General features: G+C 38.4%; 1 protein-coding gene and 2 long non-coding RNA genes across 3 annotated transcripts; all 3 read right to left on the bottom strand.

The window, feature by feature from the left end:
- Positions 1–419: 419 nt before the first annotated feature.
- Positions 420–3364, bottom strand: LOC308696475. The gene is made up of 3 exons (XR_014030824.1): positions 3291–3364; positions 1557–2555; positions 420–1472 (listed from the first exon to the last, which is right to left on the bottom strand). It is a non-coding gene; the product is annotated as an uncharacterized lncRNA (long non-coding RNA).
- Positions 3365–8271: 4907 nt separating this feature from the next.
- LOC308696474 (uncharacterized protein) lies at positions 8272–17251 on the bottom strand. The gene is made up of 4 exons (XM_081375224.1): positions 17182–17251; positions 16994–17048; positions 12612–12709; positions 8272–12346 (listed from the first exon to the last, which is right to left on the bottom strand). Exons 3-4 carry the CDS (start codon positions 12703–12705, stop codon positions 8673–8675), a joined length of 3768 nt encoding a protein of 1255 aa, XP_081231350.1. The 5' UTR covers positions 12706–12709; positions 16994–17048; positions 17182–17251; the 3' UTR covers positions 8272–8672.
- Positions 17252–23971: 6720 nt separating this feature from the next.
- Positions 23972–26023, bottom strand: LOC308695370. The gene is made up of 3 exons (XR_014030699.1): positions 25859–26023; positions 25471–25527; positions 23972–25127 (listed from the first exon to the last, which is right to left on the bottom strand). It is a non-coding gene; the product is annotated as an uncharacterized lncRNA (long non-coding RNA).
- Positions 26024–26463: the final 440 nt, after the last annotated feature.

The raw sequence follows: 26463 nt of genomic DNA, 5'->3' as shown, positions 1-26463 counted from the left end.
GATAAACTGAAAAGCATTTCAACACAACTTATGTTGTGTTGAAACATATTTAAAGGCTGCTATTGGATCATTGAGGGTGAACGTCATATTACATCATATTATGCAACTACGCATTACTTTATAGAGAGCTTACAACCTACTACGGTGCAACCAAATAAAGTACAGAATTAGTTACAAACTAGCTAGTAGTTTCTAAGCTTCTAATGGGGACTTATTTTCTTCACAACAACAATCATTTTCAATGCTAAAGACTCATTTTAGTATTTAATACCAAGTGCAGAAGTGCATACTATACTTCCAGTGTTCTCCGGTGTAATGACGTAAGAGGTTGTGGAAAAGACAATCTGAAAGGGATTGTATTGTCATTGAATAGCAACAAATAAATTCACCACCTATATAATAAAACGTGACTGTCTTTTATGATTTATGTAAAACTTTATTTATATAGCATCTTTTAAAACATTTTGTTTACAAAGTGCTTTACAGTAGATGTATAGAAAAAGAAAAAGAAAATCTTCACAAAATGTTTTAGGTGATGTGCATCTAGATGATCTTTCTGTATGATGAATAGAGATTACAAAAAAATTGCTTTTGTCCAATCTATAGTCGCATTTGCAAAACTCTAAACACAATTAGTGACATCCGTCTGTTGTAACCATAGTAACACAATTCATGTTGTTTTCACACAATACAGTCAATTAACATGTTTCTAAAATACTTACATTTTCTTTTTATGCCAGATACCAAAATCATGGAGCTTTCTGGTCTTATTTACAAATGCTTAAATACAACATGACAGAAATGAAGACCTAATGTTCCAAACTTTAAATATATTTTAAAACCTCTACTTCTGCAACAGCATCAGCTCAAAAGTACTGAAAAAAAAAATATATATAAAAAAATTAAACAACTGATAAGAATTTTTAGGTAAGAGATTATTGAAATATTGAGAAATAGCTGATTCCTATCTCAGCTGGCATAGTCAGGTGTTGGACATACACAGTGAAATAGGACTCTTTGAGTTGGTTTTGTTCAGTGTGGATGCGGAACAACACAGAGGAGCAGAGAGAGAGACAAATAATGTTTGGGTGAGGGAGAGAAATAATTGATGGAGGGAGAGGAGTAGTTGGATCAGGACAAGGGAGAAGAAGAGATAGAGGAGAGGAGGAAGAGGGTGTGCTGGAAGGTGCATCTTTGTTTTCCCCATGTGGAACCCATAAAAGCTTATTTCTGTCATGAATAGAAAATACAAAAGGTAATTGTGATTTTTTTTTTTATCTCACAATTCTGACCTCTCTCTCTCTCTCTCAATTAAGATAACATTTACATTAATGCATTTGGCAGATGCTTTTATCCAAAGCGACTTAAATTGCATTTCATGGTACACATTAACATTCTTATCAGTTCTTGCTTTCCCTGGGAGTCAAACTCATGACCTTGATGGTGCAAGCGCCATCGCTCTACCGTTTGAGCTACAGGAAAGCACATTAGTTAGAAAGTAGAAATACTAACATGTTAGAAATTTAGTATTTTGACAGATAAAAATTCACAATTACCTTTTACACTTTTTTTTTTATTCTGTTGGGGGAAAAAAATTCCATAGTAACCAAATGGCAGCAGTTTCATGTTTTAATTTCAGTAAAACACACCTCCCCCAGAAAGAGATTTCAACTGAACTTCTGGGTAGGGGACGCATTTAACCAGTGGCTGCCCTAAGCAGATCTGTTATTTTCTTCTTTCTTTCTTTCTTTCTTTTTTTACTGTACACTCTATAAAGTAATGCTCATTTACTTTTAGATTTCACACATTCAACACTCAACCAACAATATAGAATGGCTTACAGTAAAAGGAAACAATGGATAACAATGGTTAAAAAAAAAAAACAATGGATTACATATTGTCTGCAGGTAGAACTTAAACATGACAAGTAATGCAGTTTTCACAATGCCATCAATTGTTAGTATTTTGACAGTTGTTCTGCAATGATTGACGATATGTTCATGTTGGATAGAAAACCTGTGCTAGAGTTTTGACAGAATGATTCAATTTTGAGTCGGGTTTGCTGTGATTTGATAGAGTTTGAAAGAGAAAAAGGTTTTTAGCATTTTGAAATGTAGAGTTTGTATTTATTTAACAAAATGTGGTTTTGGCCAGAAAACTATTTGGCCAATTGTGATGTAGCTGTGTTAAGAGTTTAGAAATCGCTTGTTAGCAATTGGAAAAAGAAAAAGAAAATAAAAATTAATAAACCCTAGCCATCAGATCTTTTTATTGTCGTCTTTTTGTGCATTTTTTATTCTTTTCCTTTCTTCTTCCTCTTTACATCTGTTCTCATTGTCGATTTTCTTCTTCTCTTCTTTTTTCAATATCTCCAAGTTTCTATCATATTCAATTTTTTGATATAGTTTCTGCAGTGCTTGTTCACTTTCTTGTCTTACTCTTTGAAGTTCTGCCGCCATTCTCCATTTTTCCTCTTCAGCTCTGATGCGTTGATGCTCTGCTGCTTCAGCTCTACTACGTTCCCTAACTTCACCAGAGTTATCATTTCCCATTTTCTAAGTTTTGAAGAGAGAGAGAGAGAGAGAGAGAGAGAGAGAGAGAGAGAGAGAGAGAGAGAGAGAGAGAGAGAGAGAGAGAGAGAGAGAGAGAGAGAGAGAGAGAGAGAGAGAGAGAGAGAGAGAGAGAGAGAGAGAGAGAGAGAAATCTACTAAATAAATTCATCATAAATGTTCTCTTAATATGCTGAATGTAAGGGGTGTAAACTATTACAATGATTCAGTAACGATTATGAAATTTGGTCATGCAAACTAACTGCATAGATTTTCTTAATTTAAAAATTCCACTTAAATGAAAATTGTATTTGTTTTTTGTAGAAATATTGAATGCATTTAAAACTTTCAGTTTTTATCTTGCTCTCACAGGCGTACATTTTATTGTGGTCAATAGAATTGTTATACGTCAAGACAAGAAACAAAACTGCATTTAAGACATTTAATTTGTGCACATTTTACTGTTCCACGTCTCGTGAAAGTGAGCATATAATCTTATATCATACATATAATCCCTATTTTTTTTTTTTTTTTGCATTGCAAAATCTATTCATTGTCAGATTGATGCATATGAACCTTTTTGTGCACCCCTAAGGTTTTCATATTTTCAGAACAGAGAAAGTGTATAAAATAGCATGTTGGGCTTCTTTGTATTATAAGATGCAAATCGTATAATAAAATCTTTTATGAAAAAAAAAACTATTAGATCATAAGTTCTAAATGTGAAAAAAAAACACATACCTATATTTGTTCTAGATTCTTCAGTAGTTTTTGTGTCTTAGCCCATCCAGTTCTCAGGTACAGCTGCTGTGTGTAAACTATACTAGAGTACTACAGTTTTATAGAGGGCTGAGGTGGGTGTGGCAATGCTGTGATTGGACAGATCTGTCACAGATCAGCCAATGAGTCTGCAGTGTTATGAAGAACATGACAGGTGTGTTATTTTAGCATTTTCATTAAGATCAACAATATAATCTTATGTAGTCTTTATTTTGGGTCTGTTGACCCCCAGTTTTAGTATTCCCTAAAGATTGCCTAAAACTTTCACTTTAACTTGTGTTATGTCAAGCACTCATATTTTGTTGTTTCAGATTCACAATAATAAGTTAACTCAAGTCAAGTACCGTTTTTTTTATGTCAGATACCCTTTTTAATATAGTGCTTTATACAATGCAGTTTGTTTCGAAGCATCTTTATAGGGATAAACAGGAAAATGATGATCAGTGATGCAAACAGAGTCTTTAAAGGGTCATGAAACCCCCCTCTTTCAGCTCAAGTCTAGCTCACAATCTTTTTGAAAAATGCAACTTAAATGGGCATGGATGGCTGCGATAAGAAGGGAGGGGATTGGGTGTGGTATGTCACGGGAGAGGAGAGGGAGAGGGAGAGGAGGGGGGGGGGGGGGTATGTCGAGTAGATAATGCCTTTTCTAAGACTACCCTGAAGAAGGATAAGGAGCAGTCTACCCTTCCGTCGCCATCAGTCCGTGTCTATTTTTGAATGGGATTAATAGAGACGGCAGACGACAGACCAGAGGCGACGTTACGGCGACGTCTCAGTAGGAATGTAACTGACGGCAACGGCGTATGTGAGAAATGTTTTAAAAAATCATGACGTCTTAACTTGGTACGTCGCCTAATAAGACGCCTGATACACACGTCGTCCCTCTGTACGTCGCCTAATAAGACGCCTGATACACACGTCGTCCCTCTGTACGTCGCCTAATAAGACGCCTGATACACACGTCGTCCCTCTGTATTTCGCCTTTAAAACATTTCAAAGTTTGCATTAGTAGATGTACTTGTTATAGGCTATTGCTTTTACAGTAATTAGTACTCATTTCTCAAAAAGGGCCACTGGTGCTTAATAACTAAGTTTATTCAATGTTTGATACACCATACAGTCAAAAAAAATTTAACGGTAAGATATTTTAAACAGTAATATTGTGAAATAGGCTATTTATACAACTTAAAATAACTGTTTTCTATTTGAATATATTTTAAAATGTCATTTATTCCTGCGATCAAAGCTGAATTTTCAGCATCATTACTCCAGTCTTTAATGTCACATGATCTTCAGGAATCATTGTAATATGATCATTTTATGCTCAAGAAACATTTATGATTATTATCAATGTTAAAACAATTGTGTACAATTTTGTTTTTACGATTATTTGATTAATAGAAAGTTCAAAACAACAGCAACTATCTGAAATTTGCCAGCACAGAAATAAATTGCATTTTAAAATATATTAAAATAGAAAAGTTTAAATTGTATAAATTATAAATTGTGAAACAGTTTAAATTGAATAAATATTTCACAATATTAGTGTTTTTGCTGTATTTTGAATCAAATAAATGAAGCCTTGGTGAGCAGAAGAGACTTAAAAGAAAAATCTTACCGTTCAAAAACCGATGTAGCCTAACTATATTGGCTGTTACGTTAGTGTGTAAAAGTTTTTTAACATGTTTTCATTAAGTCCTTATTTCAACATAATATCTCGTTATTTCGACATAAGTCGTTATTTTCGACATAATATCTCGTTATTTCGACATAATATGTTGTTATTTCGATATAATATCTGTTATTTAGACATAAGTCGTTATTCCGATATAATATCTGTTATTTAGATATAATAAGTCATTATTTCGACATAATATGGGGACATTCTAATCTGCATTAAGCCACATTAAGCGTTAATGGTTTTCTATGGGAGGAAAATTCTTAACGTGTAATTAAACATCTGATTTTTTGTACATATAGTAGGCTAGCCTACTTTATTATGATTTTAGTATCATAATGATTTATAAATGCAGGCACAATTATCCGTGAACTTGATAAATGTCATATATTGTCATATAAATGTCAAAAAAGAAACATTCTCGGTCTGCTACTTAAATGACTGAGAAGAAACTATATTAGTCAAAATTACAATTCACAAACAACAGTATATGACATTATTATTAGTAGCAGTAATAGGAATATGGAAGTTAATTAATGATAAATGTTTTTGAAACAAAAAAGCTTGACTCGTACTACTTAAAAAAAAATATGCATTGTATTAATCCAAATATTCCAATTCAAAACATTCCACACACACATTTTCATTGTTAAAGATTCAATAATTCACTTCTCAAATTTTACTTCCAAAATATTTATTGTTTATAGCAGCACTAGGTAAGAATTCCGTTTTGGTCAAACAACGACCCCTAGAGTCGCTGTGGACTACTTGTATTTAACGTTACTGTCGTAAATACCACTCACGCAGAGCAGTCTCTTCACTCACGGCCTTTATACCGGTCCCTGTTCAGTCGGATGGAAGCTGTACGAGTGGAAATAAGGTGTGGCCCCTTTAAGAGCTGCGCACGCCCTGTTGAACTGTCGCAGTCTGTATTGTATGTGCGCCTCGAACACCCCGTAAGCGGGTTGTTTCTGTTTGATGCTCATTCTTGTGTTTGATGCTCATTCGATTGGGGAATGAACACAACGCGTTACAAATCGTCGGACATCGAACAAGCACAGCTAGCCTCCCAAGATGTCTACTAATCCATCAACAAGAACGGCAGGTGCTTTTTAGCTCACACTAACGAGTGAAAGCTTGTCCGAGTGATATACAATATAAGCAATATAACGTTACTTACAAGTCCAACAGCATGTGAGGACATGTTGAGGGAAGTGAGGTAGCCTATGCCGTAAAGCAGTCGAATTTTGTAGTTTTTTTTGTTCTCGGGTTACTACCCGAAACCCGAAGTTTAAAAGTACGATTAAAAACGATACAGACCCCGTCAGGCTATGGCAGACGTGTCATTCAACCTATTGTAAGTCGATGTACCATCACAAGAGTCTTGGAAATATATTATGAAGGTTGAAAAGTTACCTAGTGCTGCTTTAAAAATACAACCTATAATATTCAACCAGCAATTTTCAGTCCATTTTATTTTGCTTTACAAATTTCCTTCCACAAATTCAGTGGTTCAAATTCGACAGAAAATTCGACATTTCACATCTGGAAACTGCAGGAATAGCAGTAGATTACTGATCCATAATCTCCATCTATCCTGTCCTTTCTACCCCTGGACCATAAAAGTGGACATTGTTTGACCAAGGAACAGTGCAGTGACTTTCATCGCACGGAGAGCGAATACCTGCATCACGCCTTGGTCAAAACTATCCTTGTGCAGCCCTTTAAGCGCCCTGACCTGGTAGACCTGCATGAGCGCCATGACATGCAGGGCAGGATCGGCCTGTCCAGCAGTGTTGTAAGCCTTGGCCACGAGAGCAGCCCAGAACTTGGAGAAAGTGCTGTGGTCAGATGAGACCAAAATTGAGCTCTTTTGGCATCAACTCAACTCACTGTGTTGGGAGGGAGAGAAATGCTGACTATGACCCCAAGAACACTCTCCCTACAGTCAAGCACTTAAGGTGGAAACATCATGCTTTTGGGCTGTTTTTCTGCTAAGGGTACAGGACGACTTACTGTATTGAGGGGCTGATGGACGGTGCCATCTACTGTCAATTCTTGGACAAGAACTTCCTTCCTTCGGCCAGAACACTGAAGATGGGTCTTCCAGCATGACAATGACCCAAAATACAACACCCAGGCAACAAAGGAGAAGCATATTAAAGTAGAGTGGCTTAGCCAGCCTCCAGACCTTAATCCTATAGAAAATCTGTGGAGGGAGCTGAAACTTTGAGTTGCCAAGCGACACCCAAAGAAACCTTAAGGATTTAGAGAGTATCTGTAAAAAGGAGTGGACCAAAATTAAATGCCCAAACCAGGTGACCAACTACAAGAAACGTCTTACCTGTGCTTGCCAACAAAGGTTTCGCCACCAAGTACTAAGTCATGTTTTGCTTGGGGATCAAATACTTATTTCACTTATCACTTTATAACCTTTATATAATGTGTTTTTGCTGGGTTTTTTGGTTGATATTCTGTCTATATCCGTTAAAATAAACCTACCATAAAATTATAGTCCCTTAATTTCTTTGTAAATGGGCAAACTTACAAAATCAGCATTGTATCAAATAATTATTTTCCCCACTGTAATCATTCTAATAAAAATAATTAGTTTCTTATTTTTATATTGCATCATTTTTAACATACAAATTGAAATTATGCTTGCTTAATTAATTTACACATTTGGTTCAAATTAATGTTTAGAATCAAATGTTCTGAAACAGTCTCAGAATATAGTGTTACGTCCCACACGAGTTGAGGGGTTTAAGTGCATGCAACAGTATTAAAGTAATTAAAGAGTGCTACAGCTAGAGCCCTGCCACAGCATCACAAACAACCAAATCACGTTCAAAGTCTTTATTTACAGCCCATAAAACAGAAGCAAGGTATTCCAAAATTACAACTTGAAAAGGAAGCATTAGCTTCAGAAGGGTGCAAGGACAAAATAACAAACAAAAGAATTCTGTCTTGGGAGTAAAAACCTTTAAACTGCTGAAATAAAAATAAATCAACGACAGAAATATACACTAACTCCCTGCCTGGCCACAAAACAGGAGAAGAACAGAATACAACAAAAATGGCACACACCTCCATCAATGAGTCAATGACCCACCTATAACAATAATAAGAGAATACGTCTTTGGGCGTAACAATAGACACTTCACTCTTGCTTGATCTGATCAGAGAAGAATGATGAATCTGTTTTATTTACTATTCATACTTTAAGAATAAAACTTTTTTTTTTCTTTTTTTTATATTTTTGAATGAATTTTAATAACAACATGCTTGAATATTTTACATTTTAAAAACACCTGAAGGTTTAGATATTTCATTTAATCTTGTTGTACTATTTTTTCCTGCATTTCAGAAAGTGTAAACAAGTAATACTAAGCAGCGAACTCAAAGGAAGTGCGTGAACTCATACACTGTTTGAGAGTACTTTACAGTATAGAATTTTTTGCATGATTTTGACAAGAAAACAGTTTAGATTAGATGCTGAAGAATTATCAAAAGTATGCAATTAGATTTTAAATCATTTCATTAATTATTTTTTAGTAATCAGACTTCATTGTATCAGGGAATCCTCTCCTTGTATTCCAGGCAAGATTTTGTGACTTAAAAGCTTTCTTTTCATTTTTTTTTTTCTGCAAAACAGCCTCCATTCACTTTTCTCTCTGCTCCATGATGTGGCTCGTTGTTTTAAGCAGATCTTTTCCTTTTTCAATGTTTTCCAGAACAAGAGCGTCACTTTTCATTTTCTTAAGTCCAGCAATGCGGTCCTCAAAGCCATGACTTTTATCCTCCTCCTCTGTTTTGATCAGGATTTCGAGATATTCGGCTGTGGAGAGAGATTTTGGCTTCAGTGCAATGTCATCTAGTCTTCTCAAGCAATCAGACGACATTTTGATCAGCATTTTTAGTTTGTCCTCAATTCCACGGAGTTCCTTTTCAAGCTCATCAACCATTTGCTTTGTGTCCATAAACTTTCCTTTAGCCTTCATGAAGTTGTCTTTCAGCTCTTTAATGGTTTTAGTCTCTATTATTGATTCATATGTCCACATGAAATTTTCCTTTGAATGAGCTGTATAATGACAGTTTTGAGGGCAGACAATACAGTATCCAGCCTTCATCACAGCACAAGTTTGCACAGAATCTTCTGCAGGGAGGAAACAATTGGAATGACATGTGAAGAAGCAGGTGTTGCAATTCATGGTAAAACAGTTTACAGGGGATCTGTTTGCTTTCATCACCTCTACCTCTTTATCAAAATTCTCATTTTGCTCCATGTTTTCATTGACGCTTTTCAACATTTGCTTGAATTTTTCAATCTCATTCATTTTTGACAGACCAGCTGTTATTTGAGGGGTCAGATTTGTCATGGCTTTCTCAAGGCGCTCTCGTTCCTCCAAGACTTTTCTAGTCTGTGTCAGATCTGTACTTTCAATGGCCCCCAGTGTCTTGAAGAAAGCCTTCATCTGTTTGAAGGTTGTTGTCCAGACTATCTTGTTCATGTCCTGATCATTTTCTTCATCATCATCTTCATCTGAATCATTGTCAGTTGTTCTCGGTTCTTGTACATTTTTGTCTGCATACACAGCTGAGTTGTTGAACTTGAAATGGGTGGGTTGTCCTTTTTTATTCTTTTGACAGGGCAGGTCTGCTGCTTTGATGGCTTCTAGAACTGGAGTGTTTTTACCATCTGCAAATGTCACCAAAATGATGATGTTCTCTGCAATGTCTTTGCCAAAAATGGACAGGATTGAGTCAAAGATGTATCTCTGATTGGCACTCAGGCGGGCAAGAGAGGCCTGGACAACAAAGCAGACGGCATCAATGTGATCGATTCCCAAAGGGCTACAAAGAAAGCTTTTGACCTGCTGTGTAATCAGTTTATCATGTGCGATCCCTCTTGTATCCCCAAATCCGGGTGTATCAACGATTGTGAGGGAATAAGGAATTTGAAAGCCAGGCTGATTGTACAGCTCATAAGATGAGACATTATATGTCTGACTCTCAGCCTGTGAGCGATTGGTCACTTCATTGATCAGTTTGAAGCGATATGAATCCTGCCACTTTATGCCCAGTATGTAATTGACCATCACATTAACCAGCGTGGTTTTTCCTGCACCAGTTGATCCCAAAAGAAGAATTACTTTGTTTTTCACATCCTCAACCTTTCTTCCAAATACATACTGGTTAAAATCTGCGTTCTCTGTAGTTTTTGGATATAGTGTCAGTTTATGTAGTGCAGGATTCCCCTTCTGTATACGTGAAGATTGATTCAAGAAATGCCCACTTCCACCTTCATCTGACTGTTTACTCTTCAAATGTGCAGAAAACACAGTTTCAGGGCTGGAGAGACTCACTTCATAATTTCCACAGTTTGCAAAAACTCTGATTGTGTAATCTGTGTCTTCTTTCAGTCCCTGAAGAGTGCACTCCTTGTTTGTAGATTTCACTGACTTCCATGGCTTTTCATTTTCCTGATCCTTCGTGGATTCCCTGGATTCCAACACATATCCAGTGACCAGAACATCTTCTCCCACAGAAGTAGGAACATCCCAGGCTACAGTTACAGACTCTGATTCTACTCGTTTCACTATCGGTGCTCCAGGAGGAGCACATGGACGAGTCCTGAAGAATGATGTTGTGTCACTAGTCAGACTTACTCCTGGACGACACACTGCCTTACAGTTGAAACGATATTCTTTATGTGGTTGTAACTGCTTTACTGTGACTTGATCAGAAACCCCATCAGTAAACACATCTGTCCATTCAGTGCTCTGCGCAGACTGATATGAAATGCAGTACGAGTTCACACAACTAACACCGTGGTCAGGAGGTTTGATTTGCAGATGTATGCAGTCATGCTCCGCACTCAAGAAGACTGGTTTTGGGGGTTTTGAGGGGAGGTCGTACTTTGAGCTTATGAGTCTCCCCCTTTCATAAACATGAATTGAAGAGGCAGTTATGAGTTCATCCGGGATTGATGCAATGCAGAATTCAATGTTCTTCCTTTCTTTATTGGCTTCTTTAAAATCTAGGAAGGCCTGTATGTTTTCCCTGGTCAATGTAGTTACATTTCCTGAGGAAAACCATTTCTCTGTCTTCTTTGAAGACAAAGTTACATTGTTACATGGTTGTTTTTTTAGGTAATTCTCTAAGTCTAAAAGGTATGGGTCGTTTTCATTTAAGGAGGTGAGTGCAAAAGCTATAACATAGTCATTGGATGCTTTCAAGACAACCTTGTCCAAGTCATTGCTGGATGAAAGAACAGGGACTTCTTTCATGATTTCGAGGTAAGATCTAATGACATTCATCTCTCGCTCTCGCTCATTGAGATACTTGTGTACCAGAGCACCCTGAAACGGGGATCTTTCTTTGTCATTAAGAGCATCAGCAAGTTCTTCTTCTTCTTTTCCTCCACCCCTTATGGATGGAAGAAGCCTGCAGAGATGTTTTTGAAAAACTATTTTGTACTCTGAACAGAGGTCTTTACATTTTATGATCTTAGCTTTGATTTCAGGGAACTGAATGGCAACATTGTCCCTCATCAGGTCTTGACATTGAATGTCACAATTATCCAGTTCATCCATGATCCGTTGGGCACGTCGTACTAGGCTTACACTGATCTCCCTGACTAACTGAGCAGCTGTTGAATCTAGGTTTTTCAGAGGGTAAAGCCATACGGTCATTGGCACAGCATTCTCTCCATGTTCTCCCAACAGTTTTGGCAGCTCTGAATACACCTTGATGGCATCTACATAGGAAACTGGATTGTTTTCCAGAGCAAAATCTCCATGAAAAGTGCAACTGAACTTGTTTATTTTCCCTTGTTCTGAATCATTCATTTTCAAAGATGCCTGACCCTCAACTGATATTACAGGAATCTTTTTGATTGTTGCATGCAGGTCTCCTTGTATCTCTTGATGATTTTCATTGGATGAAACTTCACGGTCAAAAATAAAGAACGCTTGAGCTCCATACAATAGAGCCGTAACAACATGTGTGGCCGAGCCCTCCTGAAATACATTGGAATGCTTTACATTCCCTGTTCCAAGATGCTCCATAGTTAACTGCTCAAAACGTGAAGTTGTCCGATACTGTAAGGTGACTCGAGATTGATGTTTGGACTTCTTCTTGTCATTTATATAGTCAGCTGACCCTTTCACACTAACTAAACCACCCAGAAAACTGGCTTCAAGAGATGCAGAAATATTCAAAGCTTCTACTTTGTCTTCACTTGAATCTGAGGCAATGATTTTGAAGTCAGTGTTTGGCTGTGGCCGTACATTAATATTCTTCTGCAGCATCTGAGCGTCCCAGAGAGTTATTCCTTAAAAATAATACATAAATAAGCCACCTGAGACCAATTAATTCATTTTTGTTTGCTTTCATGGACATATGTTCTGGTGTACCTTTAGGAAAATATGTTTCTGTTTTCTCTTTACTATAATATGGTAATTAATATTTAAAGTAATAATAATAATAATAATGTTACAATATTAATATAAATGCTGAATCACACAAAAAAAATGTATCTTCTGATTATGTATGCTAACTGAAATGATCTCTGAAATCTTTATTTTTTAGTTTTTTACCTGGAATAAGGAGATCCCTTCGGCAGTCATAAAGCATTCCTAATTGAAAAGGCCGGCCAAGACAAGCCAGTTCGATGGTCTCAGAGTCAGACATCTTTCTAAAAGTTGAAAAAAAAATAAGCTTTTAGTGAGTGATTTAAAAAAAAAAGAAAGAATGGAAATGACAATCAAGCCTGTATGTGTCACATGCCTGTCCTGTCTTGTGCTGCACATGGGTGTTTTGTTATTTTGGGCCATGTGCTCGTGTCTATTGTCTAGCCCCTCCCATCTTGTTATCTGATTATTGGTTAATTTGTCCCACCTGTCTGTCTCGTTACCCTCCTTGTTTGTTCCCCTATTTAGCCTCCCTGTGTTTGTAGTCCTGTGCTGGTTCGTTGTCCGAGTTTCTCGTTCCTGGAGTTTCCTGAGTTTTTGTTTTGTACCTTGTCTGAATGTCACTAATAAATTTCCTCTGCATTTGTATCCTTGTCTCATGATCATCTATTCCGTGACAGAACGAACCAGCCAGAATGTGGATACAGCGGAGTGAGATTTTTCCTCAGGGAGAGGATAAAGGATCTTCAATTTCCTTGTTGGAATATTTCGCTAGGTGCGTTCAAAGGACTATGGAGGAGGAGGCGGCCACGGCAGATGGCGGTCAGCTGAAAGGAGAGCCTTCACCGCTGGTCCCGAAACGGAGGAGGAGAAGGAAGAATCCCTCCGTGACTGTTCCAGTGGACCCAGTTCCGGTGGTCCCGAGTCCGGTGGTCCCGAGTCCGGTGGTCCCGAGTCCGGTGGTCCTAGTTCCGGTGGTCCTAGTTCCGGTGATCCCGAGTCCGGTGGTCCCAGTTCCGGTGGTCTCGAGTCCGGTGGTCCGGAGGCGGAGGAGGAGGAAGACTTCCTGCCTCCCCAATGGCCCGAAGGCCGTCCCCTCCGAGCAGCCCGCTGTCGTCCCGGAGGCCGTCCCCTCCGAGCAGCCCGCTGTCATCCCTGAGATCGTCTCGGAGCCGCCCACCATCAGTCCTGCCACGGCCAAGAGAGTGGTCTTCCTTTTTTATGCAGTGGCGGTACTGCAGGCATTGAGGAAGCACAGGACGTCTGCCGATCCAGAGACTGTTCCTGAGCCTGTGTCTACGGACAAGATGGCCGCCGCCGAGCCTGTTCACGTCACGCCTGCCTGCCGAGTCTGTGTCTTTGGACAAGATGGCCGCCGCCGAGCCTGTTCACGTCACGCCTGCCGAGCCTGTGTCTTTGGACAAGATGGCCGCCGCCGAGCCTGGGCCTACGGACAAGATGGCCGCCGCCGAGCCTGGGCCTTCGGACAAGATGGCCGCCGCCGAGAGTGTTCACGTCACGTCTGCCGAGCCTGTGTCTTCCGACAAGACGGTCGCTGCCGAGCCTGTTCACGTCACGCCTGCCGAGCCAGTGTCTTCGGACAAGATGGCCGCCGCCGAGCCTATTCACGTCACGCCTGCCGAGCCTGGATCTTCGGACAAGATGGCCGCCGCCGAGAGTGTTCACGTCACGTCTGCCGGGCCTGTGTCTTCGGACAAGATGGCCGCCACAGAGACTGTTCACGTCAAGTCTGCCGAGCCTGTGTCTTCGGACAAGATGGCCGCCGCCGAGCCGGTGGTGTCTGTTCCTGAGCCGGTGGTGTCTGTTCCTGAGCCTGAGCCGGTGGTGTCTGTTCCTGTCCCTGAGCCGGTGGTGCCTGTTCCAGTTCCTGAGCCGATGGTGCCTGTTCCAGTTCCTGAGCCGGTGGTGCCTGTTCCAGTTCCTGAGCCGGTGGTGCCTGTTCCAGTTCCTGAGCCGGTGGTGCCTGTTCCAGTTCCTGAGCCGGTGGTGCCTGTTCCAGTTCCTGAGCCGGTGGTGCCTGTTCCAGTTCCTGAGCCGGTGGTGCCTGTTCCAGTTCCTGAGCCGGTGGTGCCTGTTCCAGTTCCTGAGCCGGTGGTGCCTGTTCCAGTTCCTGAGCCGGTGGTGCCTGTTCCAGTTCCTGAGCCGGTGGTGTCTGTTCCAGTTCCTGAGCCGGTGGTGTCTGTTCCAGCACCGTGGCCGCCCGAGGGGTCGTGGCCGCCCGAGGGGTCGTCTCCGCCGTGGCCGCCCGAGGGGTCGTCTCCGCCGTGGCCGCCCGAGGGGTCGTCTCCGCCGTGGCCGCCCGAGGGGTCGTCTCCGCCGTGGCCGCCCGAGGGGTCGTCTCCGCCGTGGCCGCCCGAGGGGTCGTCTCCGCCGTGGTCGCCCGGAGGGTCGTCTCCGCCGTGGCCGCCCGAAGGGCCTTTCCACCCTGGTCGCCAGATGGACGGTCTGTCCCTCCCGTCCCGCCCTGGTCTGTCCGTCCCGCCCTGGTCTTATGGAGCGTCTGGTAGCCGCTCCGTAGGGAGGGGGTAATGTCACATGCCTGTCCTGTCTTGTGCTGCACATGGGTGTTTTGTTATTTTGGGCCATGTGCTCGTGTCTATTGTCTAGCCCCTCCCATCTTGTTATCTGATTATTGGTTAATTTGTCCCACCTGTCTGTCTCGTTACCCTCCTTGTTTGTTCCCCTATTTAGCCTCCCTGTGTTTGTAGTCCTGTGCTGGTTCGTTGTCCGAGTTTTTTCGTTCCTGGAGTTTCCTAAGTTTTTGTTTTGTACCTTGTCTGAATGTCACTAATAAATTTCCTCTGCATTTGTATCCTTGTCTCATGATCATCTTTTCCGTGACAGTATGTAACATGAACAGCCACTTGATCATTTATTTTGCAATATGGCATGAAGAATAAAATCTTTTATTTAACCCTAACCCTAATAAAATCTTTTGTCATCTTTTACTCACCCTCATGTTGTTGCAAATATGACTTTCTTCTATTGAACATAAAAAGGTATTCTGAGAAATTTCTCAGTGCCCAAACAAATAGAATAAGATAGTATTTTTGTGAATAAATAGTCTTTATTGACACCATAATAACCAAATATATATAAATATACAGTATATCTATTAATTATATTTGAATTGGCAAATATTGTTTTCAATGGATTTGTTGTTACTGTTTTGCTTTTATATTTGATTTGTTGTTTGAGGTTTGAATATCAAAATATTTCCTATTTTTTGTAATTTCATTTGACTTTTGTTTTCTGCAGATGGAAGTCATGTAGGCTTGGAACTACATAAAGGGTGAGTGAATTATGACAGTTCTTTTATTTTTAATTTATTACTGTATTAGGGCCAGACTCTTCAGTGTGGTGGAAATGATGCCACAACTGTGGGAAAGGCGTGATTTTTAAATAAAGAAAAGCAAAAACAGCCAAAAAGCCATAAAACGCCTGCGCCAAATAGTGGAAGAGTTAGAAGATAAAAATTGCTTTGGTGCGTAATCTCAAAAACATTTAACAAGTAAAGGAGCTCTATGCTCTATTTTTTTGGTATTTTTATGTTTAAAAAAACTAATTAACGCACATTTTGACGCACAATGTAATAAATTCACATTGTATATCCAAATTAATGTAGAACCAATGTAAAGACTGTATATTTTAAATATGAGTTTAATGGCATCTTTTTCCGAAGTACTATGAATGAAGGACTGTATCACTGATAATAATAATATACTGATGTATCAAGTATTCAATTTTAGCCATTAATTATTGCCATTAAACATAAAAGTAATTAAAAAGCCATACTTTTTAGCATTTAACAGGCTTTTAAAAATATAACAACTTTTAAATTAAGTGAACTTAAAAATTTTTTAACATAAACTATAAATTGTATATGCATAAACTATAAACTGAATGAGATCAATTCTTATTAAAGCTACAAATGTTATTCAGTGAAGAGCAATGAGGGATTTTCTCTTTTTCTTTTGTTTTTTGATTGACATTAATCTCAGACTGCAGGCAGCAGGTTTATTTGGCTGTTGTCACTTCGAGAAATTCAAGTGCGTTCAAGAAATTTGAGTATCCATTCAAGAGCGAAAGAGAACTGAAACTGAACAAATTAATTTAACATGTTAATTTTGACAGCCCTAATATAAATAGAATCAGGTGCGTTATTGTCTGTAACGATACTGATGATTGTCAATCAAAAACATTTTGTCTTTGCGTTTGGCTTCTAAATAAAGTTTTTTTTTTTTGTAAGAAATAATTATTATGTGTGTGAGCTCCTCTCCTTGTTGAACTTTGTAATTTTTTAAAAAATAATTTATTTCCCTTTCCCTTTGTTTGGATAGTTTTAAACACATCTTCATATTTTAATATTGAAGGTCTGGTGAAGTGTAAGACAATAAATTATATACATAAAGAGAATTTAAAATGAGTAAATTCAATTGAGTGCATGGTTAAAAGTTTCTAGATTCAACTTCATGTAACAAAAATTTTAAGTTGCAAGTTTTCTGTTCTAAGAAATGGTGTCTGAACTTCAACAAACACCCACATACCGTAATGGATTTTTTTGTCACCTGTTCCTGTTGAACTCTGAATTTTTGTTACCACCTGCAAAAATAACAAAATGAATCAATAAAATAATGAAGTCAATGGAGAACATATATTACAGTGTGAAGCAGCAGAGAATTCCAGAGATGGCATAATTTAATAATAAATATTATATACCAATTGAGTTTCATACCTTTTCTTTTCCAGTATATTATTTCAGAATGATGTGTCTATTACTGACTGAGTTTCAGACCCTGATCATTGTGAACTGAGCACTGTGGTCTTTATAGAGTTAAGTAAGGCCACACCTTGCAACAGTGTGATTGGGCAAGTGGCAAGTACAAGCCTAGAAAATAGAACTGTGTCGATGTGGTCTTGCAAGTAATGTGTGTACTCTGACGTGTTGCTTGTTGGTGCTAATAAACAAACTTATGAACTTATATAAATGAGTGAACTAAATTAAGGTTTTTAAATCTTTTACATGCATGTATATGATATGATATGATATGATATGATATATATGTGACATGATATGTACAACGTTTTCATGAAAAAAAAGACATTAAGCCAGTTCAAATGGAGAAATATCTGTTCTGGTCAAACTTTTAATTAGCTTTAATTAAATCCATTGAACTTTTAACAGTTATTTCAGACTGGTACAACCACTTTTACAGTAAAATCCTTTAGCATTTACATCATGAAAGAATATCTGTTATTGGGGCTGACAAAGTATTTTTTTTTTGTATATTTGGTTGAAACAACAGTGTTAGATGTTCTTGCTTGCTCATAAGCGTATTTTTCAGTTGATGTTGTGATGGTCTCACTGATGTTCATGTGTTTTTAAACAGCAACCCCTTCCCATAGAACACTTTAAGAAAGAATGTAATGATCTCACAGGTATGTACAGTTGACCAAGAAACAGATCATGTGTAAATCTTGTTCGTAAATGCATGTGTGTTTGCTGAGTGCTGGTTTCTTGTCTCGTTGGTTCTGGATTTTTGTATAAGAAATTCATAAAGTTGCATTCAGACATTCTCGAGCCCATGGCCCACTACAGTTTGCTTCCTTGTTTCTTGAATTTCACGTTAGTAATTTTTTTGCATTCCTAAACTGCATTCAGATCCTCTTCCTCTTTCCTCTGGGCCAAATTTTACACATTTTAGACATTCATTTTATATCCTCTTGGCCTCAGTAAAGGACACAAAATTGCTCAACTGCAACAGTGTGTGAATTTTGCTTCCTTGTTTCTTGATTTCCGTATCACTGATTCTTTGCATTCCCAAACTTCATGAGTACAGTCATTCATAGGCATGTCCAATAAAGATCTGGTTCATGCTGATGTACGATAGAAAACAGTTTTGTTTCCTACAAGGGACTTTACTATCAGATGAAAACAAAATTTGAACATTGACACTGCTATTGAACTGAATTGAATCAACATTGAACTGACTCGAGCAGAATAATGACACAATTGTCTTTTACAGGTGCTTATAGGTGAATTGCACTCATTTGATAAATGTTGAACTTTAAACAGTTTTTAAACTGATCCAACACTGAACTGACCTGAGCTGAATAATGACACTGTTGTTTTTTTAAAGCGGTGGTTGATTATGATTTCACTTTTATAGCTTTAGTTAAGCCCCTTTCACACAGAGATTCCGGAAAATACACGGATAAAGTGACCTGGGATTTGACCCGGGTTCGTTTAATTTTGGTTCATTTACACTGCCAGTGATTTTCCGGAATCAGAGAGTGCGTTCACACACAAGCCGTAAAAATCCTGTAAAGACACGTGACATCGACGTGACTTGTAATGTCTCAGCAGCGTCTTAAGTTTGCTTATGAACTGCGATTTCTCTCGCGCGAAATCATGATTGATTGAAAAATGCTTGTGCATTTTTTTCTCTGATTCGATCAAAAACTAGAGCATTACGTACCATTTCACTAGCTGGCGAACGATCCCGGCTTCAGCGTCATCATTTCGACACGGCATTTTTACGGCTTTTGTTCACACAGCGCGCGTTCCGGGACTGAACACGGCAATGTTACTAGGTCCCCAACCCGGCATCGATCCCGGCATCAATTCCGGGTCGTGTTTGCATTCACACAGAAGGCGTTCTGGCAAATTGCCGGCAATTTGCCGGGTTCAAAGCGCTGTGTGAAGGGGGCTTTTAAGGACTACAACAAACGGCTGGTAGGGACTATACGACATTCCTCCCGGGTTAGTGACATCACTAACCCTAAAATTTACATAAACCCTGGAACACGCAGTCCATGTTGAGAAGAGGAAGAGTTGTAGTACAGCACATTTCTGAGTCTGTTCAAGCTGTCACATACGACTTTTCATATGCAATCCGTACGTAACATAAATGCAATAGCATGTCACTCTGTAGGCATCTTACAACAGTTCCCACACAAGCGATTTTACAGATTATCATGACAGAATATGCTAACTGAAGATAGTTAACTCCACATCAGCTACATACACTCACCTAAAGGATTATTAGGAACACCTGTTCAATTTCTCATTAATGCAATTATCTAATCAACCAATCACATGGCAGTTGCTTCAATGCATTTAGGGGTGTGGTCCTGGTCAAGACAATCTCCTGAACTCCAACCTGAATGTCAGAATGGGAAAGAAAGGTGATTTAAGCAATTTTGAGCGTGGCATGGTTGTTGGTGCCAGACGGGCCGGTCTTCACAATACGGGAGTATTTCACAATCTGCTCAGTTACAGGGATTTTCACGCACAACCATTTCTAGGGTTTACAAAGAATGATGTGAAAAGGGAAAAACATCCAGTATGCGGCAGTCCTGTGGGCGAAAATGCCTTGTTGATGCTAGAGGTCAGAGGAGAATGGGCCGACTGATTCAAGCTGATAGAAGAGCAACTTTGACTGAAATAACCACTCGTTACAACCGAGGTATGCAGCAAAGCATTTGTGAAGCCACAACACACACAACCTTGAGGCGGATGGGCTACAACAGCAGAAGACCCCACCGGGTACCACTCATCTCCACTACAAATAGGAAAAAGAGGCTACAATTTGCATGAGCTCACCAAAATTGGACAGCTGAAGACTGGAAAAATGTTGCCTGGTCTGATGAGTCTCGATTTCTGTTGAGACATTCAGATGGTAGAGTCAGAATTTGACAGAATGAGAACATGGATCCATCATGCCTTGTTACCACTGTGCAGGCTGGTGGTGGTGGTGTAATGGTGTGGGGGATGTTTTCTTGGCACACTTTAGGCCCCTTAGTGCCAATTGGGCATCGTTTAAATGCCACGGCCTACCTGAGCATTGTTTCTGACGATGTCCATCCCTTCATGACCACCATGTACCCATCCTCTGATGGCTACTTCCAGCAGGATAATGCACCATGTCACAAAGCTCGAATCATTTCAAATTGGTTTCTTGAACATGACAATGAGTTCACTGTACTAAAACTGTACTGTCTGGTCTGATAGGTCTGATTCTATTGAAAAGTTATCTGGTGTGTGGGGCTCATTTCTTGGACATTTTGACAAGTTAACCGCTCAGTTGTCCCCCAGTTTCCTCTCTAAGGTTTAAGCTGCACATCCCTTCTGGGCACCTCGACTGTTATGCAGCTTTTGGCTGTTTCTTGAAGCTCCGCCCTCTGTGCCAGGAGCAGCAGCTCGTTTGCATTTAAAGGGACACACACAAAACAACACTTAAACTGTCCTCTGTAAAAAAATATCTTTGGGGTATTTTGAGCTAAAACTTAACATACACAATCTGGGGACAACAGAGACTTATTTTACATATTGTAAAAAGGGGCATTATACCACCCCTTTAAAGCTGCTGTACTGCAGAATTTGATTTTTTTTCTCATTTTCCTGTTAATTACAGTGTTTTTTTATAAAGCACTTTATAAATAAAGGTAACTTGACTGTAGTTAACGTCCACCTGTTACTCTATACGCCTGGTTTCACAGACAAGGTTTAAGACTAGTCCCAGACTAAAATGCATGTTTGAGCTATTTATCTGAAAGCAACTTGCTCTGATATATCTCAAAATATGTCAGTGCCATTGCTTTGTCTGAAGATGCACACCAGTAATGTATTTTGTTTTTGTTTTTTTCAAAGGTATGTTTATAAAAGCTACTTAAATGTCCTAGTTGAACTAAGGCCTAATCCTGGCTTAATCTAAGCCTTGTCTGTGAAACCAGGCCTTTTTGTTTTTTGTCTTATAAAGTATCCGTTACTATTTTGGTGTGAGAATGAGAAATCACTGCAACTGATTCAGAATGTGAGTGAACTGTCTAAAATTGATCAAACCGAATCGCAAACAATTTCAAGGTGCTTTCCATTCAACCGTAAGTGCCCTGCGAAGTGGATTTCACAGTGTATTCCACCATTTTAAGTGCAAAGTTTAAATCCAGACAGCAGCATAGTGTCTGCCCAGATCATCTAATACATGTGGATGTGGGCCGGATCTGGGCCGACACTATGTTGCTGTCTGGGGAATTATGTTATGTCATCATACGTATATACTAAACTTTTCTAATATGCCCTATTGTATTTCATCTGTGCTGTTCTGAATGAACCAACTTGTCATGTGAAGTGAACTTCAACAGATATCTTGTGCTCAGTGAATGGGAATCAGTAAACACTGCATAGGGACCATGACGATCAGAAAGCAGCTTCAAATTTTTTGCAAGCCAATTGATCAATAGTGATTAATTTTAATATGGTATTACTAGTTCTGATTCTAAGACAGAGGATAGAAAACACACATGGCATGATTGCTGAAATATTATTAGGGTAAATCAATCTCATGTTAGTATAGGGTAATTTACATTATCATATTAGGATTTATCAGTAATATTTTAGTAATATTTTAGTAAAAAGAGTACAGCGATGTCCTGGATTTAGATCCGCTTGGATTTTTTCTGTAAGCCATAATTGAAGTTCCGGAATACATGCAATTAGAGCTCTCATTGCATGTTTATCATTAGAAAAATGAATTGCTGTTATGTTCCAGTACGTCAGGGGTGTCTAATCCTGCTCCTGGCAGACCACTTTCCTACAGAGTTCAGCTCCAACCCCAATTAAACACACCTGAACCAGCTAATCAAGCTCTTACAAAGCACACTAGAAACTTCTAGGCAGGTGTGTTGAGGCAAGTTGGAGCTAAACTCTGCAGGACAGTGGACCCCCAGGACCGGGTTTCAACACCCCTGCAGTATGTCATTTGTGGGGTTTTTTGCTTCCTTGCTTCTTGAATTTCATTTCACTGATTCTTTGCATTCCCAAACTGCATTCAGATCATCTTGTTCTGTCCCTGTGGGCCAAATTTTAGACATTCCTTTTATATCCGTTTGTCTTAGCAAAAAAAGAAAATGTATTGCTCTTATGCTCCAGTACTTTATTTGTGACTTTTGCTTCCTTGCTTCTTGTATTTATTTTCACTAATTCTTTGTATTCACAGGCTCTTGCTCTGTGCCTGTGAGCTACATTTTAGATGTTTTAGATATTTCCGACATTCAGTTAGGACATTATTATACCAATACTCTAATTTTTGGTGTTTATACGGATACAATTTTTTTTATTGTATTTATAATTTGTATAAAAAATATTGGGTAGAGAAACTAAAAGTATGAACTAAAAGAATCATAATAATTGACTTTGTTTTGTAATTAGATGTTTCTTTTAGTCATTTTCATGCTTAATTTTGTCTTTTTAAAAATGTTATGTGAGCTTCTGTTAATTTGACTATTTTATTGTTTTATCACATTTTATATTTCATTTAATGGCAGAGAGCACATTAAGAGCTACTCCAGTGCAGCAGAACAGTAATTACATGTTTTCCTGTAATGTAGGAAACCACTCTTATACATTACCACAGTGTGAATAAATTACTTTGTTGGAGGCTCATTACACATTACAACACTAATCCTAAACAGCGTGCCTCTGTCTGCATCTGTCCATGTTTGTGCATGTCAAATAATTGTCATATTCACGTTAGAACTCGTTATGTTTTGTCATCACCTGCCTTCTTCACTCATTTGTTGTCACGAACGATGTTGTTCAGCTGTGCAGTCATCAGTCACCAATCTATCATTAACATATTTATTCAGTTCTGTTTGAGTTCAGTGTCTGGTGTCTTCAATGTTAAAGCTACAATATGTCCAAAAAAATTGCCGCTAGAGGTCGCGACGCTAACATACAATAACAAAGGCATAGATTGATGACGCAGTGAATAAGCGGAATGATGGAACTTGTCGTCAGGCGATGGATCTAATGTTTATGGGAAATAATGTTTATGGATGAGTGAATAGGCTACATTCATGTTTATTAACATGACTGTGGTATGAAGCAGGTCGTGATTGCTAATGAGAGACAGATATCAGCGCCACACGCGAGTCCTGCAGATATAATGGAATGAGGACATTTCATTCTACCGAACTAAAGTTACTCGCAAGTGCTGAATTAATATTCAAACTGTTCAGTTTATGTAACAAATTAAAACTGTGAGGTAACCCAGTGCTGTTTCTCTTGGTCTACACAATCATACTAAATTGCATTTGCATGTGTTGAAAGTTATAGGTTTATTCTATGTGTTCGTTTGTTGGCTGTATGAGACAGTAAGCTAGATCAACATTAGAATAACATTCTGATCATATTATAACATTGAGCTATATAATATTAATTCGTTTTATGTATGTTTGCTCACCTGTCAAATAAAGTAGCCTACATGCAAGAGCGGCGCCAAGTCGTGACTCGTGAAAGTCAAGTCCAAGTTTGTCGCGGATGTAGAGCTCTCGGCATCTTGAAAACGCCACACTGATATTAATCCTCGTTTTATTTCTACCTTTGTCCCAAAGTTTGCTCTGTTTGCCTTTCTGTTGGATCTCTAGTAAATAAACCTTTGTATTGGATTGTATACGTCTTCCTCATCTGTCTGCCAGCAACCACCCGTGCCAATAATATCATTTCTTATGTTTTTGGTTTTTTTATCAGTATTCATTTATTGACCATTATTATTTTCAAATACAGTTTCTGGATGTTAATTACTTATAAAAGTCATATTATTTTATTCATTATTAGTATTATCTTTTTACAGAAACTTGTTTTTACTATAGTTGCATGAGGTAAAACAAGTTACAATGAAGGATAAACTGAAATGCACAACATTCAACAGAACTTCTGCTCACATATTTAAAGGCTGCTATTGGATCATTGAGGGTAAACATCCTTTTATGCCAATATGCATTACTTTACAGAGAGCTTACAACCTATGGTGCAAACAAATAAAGTACAGAATTAGTTACAGGCTAGTTACTAAGCTTCTAATGCGGACATTACTTGCTATACAACAATAATCATGTTCAATGCTAAAGAGTAAAGACTAGTAAATGAAGAAATGCATATATGCTTAGTGTTCTCCAGTGAAATAAAGTAAGAGGTTGGGGAAAAGAAAATCGTAAATGTATTGGATTGTCATTCGGCCATTAAATAGCAGCAAATAAATTGCATTCACCAAATGTAGAATAAAACGTGACTACTGTTTTTTATGATTTATGAATGTGTATGTATTAGGATCAATCCCTAAAGTCTATGGAAAAACAAATAGTTTTATGCTGGTTGCACAATTCAAAAGCTAAGAAGGATAAGCATTGTTTTTAAAAGTTATGCATACTCATGTTTGAAGGCAGTAAATAAGATGTAAAACTTTATTTATATAGCATCTTTTAAAACAAAATGTTTACAAAGTGCTTTACAGTAGACATATGGAAGAAGAAAAATAAAATCTGATGTGCATCTAGATGATCTTTCTGTATGATGAATAGAGATTTACAGTTTCCATTAATAAAACCGTTTAACAGTCACATCTTTTAAGTATTGCCTTTTTGTGCATTTTGCTTCTCTATGTGAATTCTTTTCCTTTCTTCTTCCTCTTTACATCTGTTGGCCTTGTCGATTTTGTTCTTCTCTTCTTCTCTCAATCTCTCTAATTCACTTTCTTGTCTTAGTCTTTGAAGTTCTGCAGCCATTCTCGATTTTTCCATTTCAGCTCTGTTGTGTTGCTGCTCAGCTTCTTCAGCTCTTTTACGTTCCCTATCTTCACCAGAGTTATCATTTCCCATTTTCAAAGTTTTGAAGATGGAAACCTGTTATGCAAGGGGAGAGAGAGAGAGAGAGAGAGAGAGAGAGAGAGAGAGAGAGAGAGAGAGAGAGAGAGAGAGAGAGAGAGAGAGAGAGAGAGAGAGAGAGAGAGAGAGAGAGAGAGAGAGAGAGAGAGAGAGAGAGAGAGAGAGAGAGAGAGAGAGAGAGAACGAGAACAAATGCCCTGTTATGCTGTATGTAAGTGGAGTAAAATATTTACTATGATGACAATTTGGTCATGGAAACCTAGAATTGTTTAAAAGATCTGGTCATTTATATCTGTGATCACACCATAATCAAACCACTTATTGCTAAGCATTTATCATAATGGAGAAAATTAAAGTGTACCGTTTACTGATGAGCGTTTCTTTGCTGAGGTTTTTCTCAGTTTCTGTCTTCTGTATCCTTTATGAGACATTGATGCATGCGTTATGCAAAATAAACTGGTTATATGCTTAATATTCTTTAGTATCTGACAATGAAAACGTGTGTATAATTCACACTCACACAATTAATTTATATTTAAATGGAAATGTCAACTTTAATGTATTTTCATAACCTGTCATATATTTTCATATTTGGATTACTGTCCTGTAAGATAAGATTGTTGTTGATGACTTACTGATTATATTACACTGTTACCACATTCTGTGGAAGTTGCAATAGAAATTTGGAAAAAGTGTGTGAGAAAAAAAAAAATAAATTTTGCAGAACTCTGTAAATGTAAAAAACATACCTATTTCTTCTAGAGTCTTCAGTAGTGTTTGTGTCTTAGCTCGTCCAGTTCTAGGTACAGCTGCTGTGTGTAAACTATACTAGAGTACTACAGTTTTATAGAGGGCTGAGGTGGGTGTGGCAATGCTGTGATTGGACAGATCTGTCACGGATCAGCCAATGAGACCTCAGTGTTGTGAAGAACATGACAGGTGTGTTATTTTAGCATTTCCATCCAATAATGTCAGTACAGTCAAATACTGCTGAATATCAAGTTTCCCAATTAAGCAAGACAAATGCTACCTTGGTAAAAAAAAAAAAAAAAAAAAAAAAAAAAAACTCCATCAGGGGGCAGAAATGCCTTGCCTTGGAAAAAAACAGCACAAAACATTGGAAAAACGTTCTTGTAGCAACATTTTAGCAAAACGCAAAATACGTACCAATACGTACATATCACTACAGTTTCTAAAAGAAATGAACACTAGAGGCAGTAAAACAGCCATCATTTTAAATCATTTTCAAACACAATTATGATTGCTGCAGGGGCAGTTTATGGAAAGGCTTGTTTTAACGCGGCTCCTTGAACAATTATGTTCTGACCTCAAAACACTTTTTTTACCATAGTGT

This window comes from Scardinius erythrophthalmus (genome assembly GCF_964197995.2).
Source record: "Scardinius erythrophthalmus genome assembly, chromosome: 9".
Taxonomy (NCBI): Eukaryota; Metazoa; Chordata; class Actinopteri; order Cypriniformes; family Leuciscidae; genus Scardinius; species Scardinius erythrophthalmus.
The sequence above is the reverse complement of the archived record's forward strand: the minus strand, read 5'-3'. Positions and strand labels throughout refer to the sequence as shown.